This window comes from Eurypyga helias, unplaced genomic scaffold (genome assembly GCF_000690775.1).
Source record: "Eurypyga helias isolate BGI_N326 unplaced genomic scaffold, ASM69077v1 scaffold6531, whole genome shotgun sequence".
Lineage (NCBI taxonomy): Eukaryota > Metazoa > Chordata > Aves > Eurypygiformes > Eurypygidae > Eurypyga > Eurypyga helias.
This window is the reverse complement of record NW_010230081.1, coordinates 72172-78188: the sequence shown is the minus strand read 5'-3', so window position 1 is coordinate 78188 and position 6017 is coordinate 72172. Positions and strand designations below refer to the sequence as shown.

Genomic DNA, 6017 nt, shown 5'->3' with positions numbered 1-6017 from the left:
TTCTTGCCGCCGTTAGGAGCAGCTTTGTTGCTGTAGGGCCCCGTGAGGGAGCAGTAGGGCCACGTCTGCCCAGGGTGGCTCTGCGCCACCGGCGTCCGGAGGATCGTGGCCTGACTGTCCTCTTCTTCTGCAGCCATGGGAACAAAAAAGGGGCTTCTGCAAATCAAAGAAGCCTTGCAGCTGGCTCAGAAGCCTCACCAGAACCACGCGAAGCTTCTTGTGGCTTTGAAGAGCACGTATAACCAGGTACACCCGCCTTCGGGGCGGACCCGCCGGGCTGGGTGAGGTGAGGGCGCGCAGGAACCCTCCGCTCTCCCTGCAGGACGCAGGGGGCCTCCTCGGCCTTTTTTCCCCCAGAACAAGCTTTGAGGCCGGTGCGCCTAAGGCGAGCCTTGCGACTTAAAAAAACAACCCGCAAAACTATCGTAACGCGACCGTTGCATGCAGTTGTTGTCTCCTGCGAACGTGGGTGTAAGGACAGCCTGCGGCAGGTGTTGGTGATGTTGTGGGACAGTGTTTGTACACCCGAGACCCCGTTTATTTTATTTTTCTGTGGTACTGCTTTTGAAAGACGAACCGGGTAGTTCTATTGTGTTGTGGTTTGATTTTTTTTTTTTTCCCCTAGTTGGAAAATAAGGAAGATTTTCATGAAAAATTCATTCATTTCCTGAAATATGCCATGATAATCTACAGACGGGAGCCAGCGGTGGAACACGTGATCGATTTCGTCGCGAAATTTGTTACTTCATTTTTTGAAATGGAGAAAGATAGTGGTAATAACTGGGAAGGAGAAGATAATTTACTCCTGAATTGTGTGTTTAACTTTCTGCTTCAGGTACAGTGACACGTATTATTAAATCTTCAACATAACAAATGGAGACTTCATGCAGTGAGGATAACTTGCTGGTGCTCGAGATGGTATCTACAAACTATAACTTAGACCGGGAAAGCGAGGCAAAGCTAATGCTTTATGGGTAACATCACACGCTCCCCAGTAAGCCAAGAACTGGATTTCATGAGTTAGGCCTGTGAGAAAATATGAACTGTTTTCTTATTTGTCTGTTAGATGTTTCATAGGCTTTACTGTAGGTACATTTATAAGTGTGGAAGTGTTGTGGAAATGAATTGATACTGTTTCTTTGAGAAGTAAAAATACTAAAAGATCTTTCTTACAACTATGGTTGGTATATATAGGATTCCTTCTTGCTTACTGCAAGTCTTACGCAGAAAGATCAACGGTTCCAATAGCATGAAAATGCAGGTAGAATTGCATTTTCTTAAACCAGTATTTTGGCATGGAAAAACTATTGATCGGGCTAAGATCAGAAGTCATTGCTACTATATATTTTTTCTCTTAATGTTTTTTGGAGACAGAGCAGTAAGTTAGCTAATGTGCTGTGGTCCACATTGAGTGGTAAGCATCTATCTTCCTTTGGGAGGGCATTGCTAATTATGTAAGATGCAGCTGATACAGGTGATGGGCCATAATTGTTTTCCAGTTTTCTGACTTCTTAATATTATTAAAATAAATAGGTAGGAGAAGCTTCTGAAATACAGAAGTGCACATTTCATATACCGTGTGGAATGTTAACTGCTTACCTGTGCATACATGATGTGCCTTATGTTGGAAATGAGAGGTGTGATTATAAGAATACTTTTTTTTTTCTCTCCCTAAGTCTCACAATGCAAACAGCCATGCAGTTAGGTTTCGAACGTGTCAGCTTGTTAATAAGATTTTGGGAAATATGCCGGAGAATGCCCAGATTGACGATGAGTTATTTGATAAAATTAATGAAGCTATGCTGATTAGACTTAAAGATAAATTTTCCAATGTGAGAATTCAAGCTGTCTTGGCCCTGTCGAGACTTCAAGACCCTAATGATGAAAACTGTCCTGTTGTTAATAGTAAGTAGCATTGTTTCTGTTTTGTTTGTTTTAAGAAAATTAGTTGATTTACATTAAAGCATTTTTTTAAGCACTGAGTAAACAACTCTTAGAGGGTGTTATTGTAATAATTCATAAACTGTGGAGCTCTTTGCCAGAGGAGGCTGTAGATGCAAGAGTTGTGTGTGTTCAAGGGGAAAAGACAGAACTGCTTGAAGGAGAGATCCACTGAGAATTAAATGACAGAAAAAGAATATTGGGATCAGGCTATTCTATGAACTGAATGTAGCTGAAGGATGCTTGGAATAATGGTGTGTTGTGAATTGAGGTGGAGATGTGATATGTGCTTGCTCGGTTCTTACCCTCCAAGGAACTTTTTGTGCTATTAATTGCACTTGTACAAAAACACTTAAAGGAGTAGAAATGATAATAGACAGGCTACTTTTTTGTTGCAAATTGTGGCTGGCTGCCCCACAAAAGGCAAACTGGTTTCTGACATTGTTGACCTATAATGGTGTTTTGGTTTTGTGGTTTTTTTTTTTTTTTGCTTTTTTCATGGATCACTCCCTTCAAGAGATCAGCACCTCTGGAACCCAGGTTTCTTGATGCTATTTTGTGCCACTTGTGGGTTTCTTTATGTATGGTATTCTTGACTAAGCTTCTACTTCCATTGCCTCAAGGTAGACTGTAGGTTTGTACTAGCACAGCTGTTAACTAAATTATGCCCTGATGAAACTTTGCATACTGTCCTCTGAAGAGTGTGTTGTGTTTGGTGTTTTTTTGTTGTTAATGTACCTTCTTTGAAATTATATTTTCTAAGTGTTTGTTTATAAGCTGCTTATTTAGGAGCACATAAATTTCATAGACAATCGTAGTGTCACAAAGCAATAAGATGAGTTTGAGTATTCTCTGATGAAATTATTTTTGTTGTTGATTTTACTTCTAAAGAAACGTCAAGAATATAACAAAAAGCATTACGTGAGAGATCTACTATTTGAGTTTTCACAGGCTTAATGGAGATTGCAGTTTTCTGTTATAGGTAAATTCAACTATCCACCTCTGAGGTTATGAGCATGTATAGCCAGTGACTAGAGATATTAAGCCAACACTTGGAAGAACTTTTTTTTGTCTAGTAAATGACAAAATGGTTATTTATAGGTGAGATTTGAGTAGTAATTTTCAGAGGTATTAACTGAAGATCCTACTTATAATTGCAGTTATTCTTATAGTTGAATTTCTTCTGAGATCATAGCTCAGCATGTAATTGCCATGAAATCTTGGGGTTGCCATCCTAAACCATTCCCTAAATTTGTATGAGCTATGGAGGGCTGGGGAAGGGGTTTTAATAACAGCTGCTGTGTTTTGTGGTTTGTTGTTTTTAGTGTTTTCTGTTTTTCTACCATGTTTCAAACACTTATGAAAACATTGACTGACTATCTTACTTCCAGTTTACATCACGTTGCTTGAAAATGATTCAAACTCAGAAGTGAGGCGTGCAGTGCTGTCATGTATTGCTCCATCAGCAAGGACTTTGCCAAAAATTGTAGGCCGCACCATGGATGTAAAGGAAGCTGTCAGAAAGCTGGCATATGAGGTAGATTGGATCACTTTATATGAATTTCACACTGATGTAGGAAAAAGGCTTTAAATCCTTTTATTATATTTCACTGGTTAAACACTAAGAATGGTTAAATAATTTATTTTCTCTTACCAGAATTTTGAGGGGGAGTGATTTAATACAAGTTTTCAAGTTAAAACCCCTTAACTTGACTGCAGAAGTTGGTTAATAGAAATAACTTTTGTGACAGAACTTGGCCTTTCAGGATCAGACAGTGAAACTCTGAATTATGTATATAATCTGTGCATTTTGTGGTGTTTGTGAAACAATTTTTCTTTTCTGTTCTTGCATAATAGATAGAGTTAGGATCACTGCAATACCAGTAAAAAAAAAATATTGCATATTTTTGCTGTTCCAATTTTGAGAAGTATTACTTAGGTTTACAAGTAGAGGTAAAGGCTAGAAGCTATGCTACCATGAATATTTCTTGTGCAGGCCTCTTAAGCAAGATCTTCAAACAAAACGTTCATTTTCTTTTTTTCACACAGAACCATCTTCTGTTTTTGCTTAAATTTTTTTAAGTATTTTGTATTTTTTAACAATGTCTGTTAATAGGCTTTAAGAAAAGTACATATGTCAGACATTTTGTTGCAGGTTTTCATTGGTTTTGGAACTTTTAAAGAGAGAGAGTAGTTTTCATATCCAGGTGTTGTATTCAAGCAGAGCTGCAATACTTTTAAGCTCTCTAACTTTATTCTTTATTTAATTTACATTTTCTTCCATGCATAGGAATCTGGTTGTTAGTGGTTTGGTACAATGCTGATGAATAGGTATTATAGGCTTTTATTGACTTAAAATTTCTGTGGATGGATAAAACAGTTTAAAACCATAGGTAGTTCAAGAAATCAGTTGTTATCATTTGCAGAAATGCGTTTTAATGTTGTCTTTTTTTTAAGGTTTTGGCAGAAAAAGTTCACATGAGAGCTCTGTCAATAGCACAGAGAGTGAAATTGTTGCAACAAGGACTTAATGACAGATCTGGTAAGAGATCGTCTTTTTCAACATCTCTGCAACTGTTTAAGGGAGAATAGGTTCTAATGTTTTGGGGGTGATTTATGTGGAAGCTGTGACGGCAGCTCAGAGGGAGTCATGCAGTACCGGGAAGTGCTTAAGCACAAGATATTCTGTTTGCTGCTTTGGTTTTCCAGTTCCTTTACAGTGGATGAACTGGAAAAGTATTTCACTTTCAAAAAACACTTGTGCTCTAAAACAGGACCAAGTGCTATTAGAATTTATTACCTTGTTGGTTTTTTTAACACAGACATAGAAAAAATGTAGCTACTTAATTCAGTGTATTTTTAAACATGTTGTTACAGATATTTTTGTGACTAATTAATGTATTTAAGAATTGAAATGTAAACATTAATATAAGTTTGATAATTGTTTGAACATATCTCCTGTGTGCTTTCGGAGAGAAATCTCTGGTTAGTTTTTCCTTTAACTAGTTTGATTTTTTTAATGAATTTTTGATTGACCCTCATTCATTTAATCATGAAGCAGCTTCATTCTTTTTGATGTCTTCTGTGCTGGATCATTTTTATATAAAGAGCCATTCAGGATGTACCCGTAATTGTGTGTGGTGGTGTCAAAAGATCAAAGAGTCACATATATCTGAGACGATTTTGGCTTGCCTGCACAGAACGTGGCTTTTTTTTCTTTTTTCTTCTCCAACAACAGAAATTTATATACATGAATTTCACAGTAAAAACTGGTTTTACTAAGTGCTACTGCATTATCCACATTGTGTACTATGCCCTGGTGAATTTTATTCTGAGAATTTTCCTTGCTTAGTGATGTGCTGCTTGGGAGCTGGGAGAAATATGACCTATGTGGATATTCACTTAGAGAACAAAAGTACTGTGTTCACTGGTAACTGGAGCTCTTAAAGGTGTGTCATGCGTGCATGTGGGTTTTTTGATCAACCTTTCTTTTGGGCTAGCTGGGGATCATGGTAGTATGTTCTTGACAGTAAAGGAACAAAGGGTCTGCTGAGTGCTTTCTTATGCTTTACAGAAACTTTACAGAACTACCCTTACAAAGAACTCCTCCTTCTGTGTAATAAGCTTTAACTAGCATTTTTTTCCACCTACCCTGAGTTGCTCTATACTAGTCTAATGAAGTTTTTCAGTGTACGGGGTTTGCATGGCACGGTTTTGGTAGCAGAGGGGTGTGGCCTACAGGGCTAGCTTCTGTGAGCAGCTGCCAGAAGCTTCCCCTATGTCTGACAGAGCCAATGCGATATGGCTCCAAGATGGACCCACTGCTGGCCAAGGGCAAGCCCATCAGCCAGTAGTTACAGTGCCTCTGACATAACATGTTTAAGATGGGGGAGAAAGGGGGAAACCAGAAGAGAGTAGATTTTGCAGACAGAGAGGGGGAGAGCAAGATGTGAGAAAAGCAACTCTGCCAGACGGCCAGGTCAGTGGAGAAGGAGGGGGAGGAGGTCCTTCAGGCACCAGAGCAGAGATTCCCCGGCAGCCCGTGGTGCAGACCATGGTGAGGCTGGCTGTGCCCC

The 6017-nt window shown here is 38.9% G+C and overlaps 1 protein-coding gene across 1 annotated transcript in view; it reads left to right on the top strand.

The window, feature by feature from the left end:
- The first annotated feature begins 135 nt into the window (after window positions 1-135).
- The window catches only part of NCAPG (non-SMC condensin I complex, subunit G), a 27684-nt gene continuing 21802 nt past the window's right edge, over window positions 136-6017 (top strand). Inside the window, exons 1-5 of the mRNA XM_010160613.1 lie at window positions 136-246; window positions 626-835; window positions 1677-1905; window positions 3333-3478; window positions 4399-4483. Of these exons, the coding sequence (XP_010158915.1) occupies window positions 136-246; window positions 626-835; window positions 1677-1905; window positions 3333-3478; window positions 4399-4483 (781 nt within the window). The remainder of the gene's footprint in view (window positions 247-625; window positions 836-1676; window positions 1906-3332; window positions 3479-4398; window positions 4484-6017) is intronic.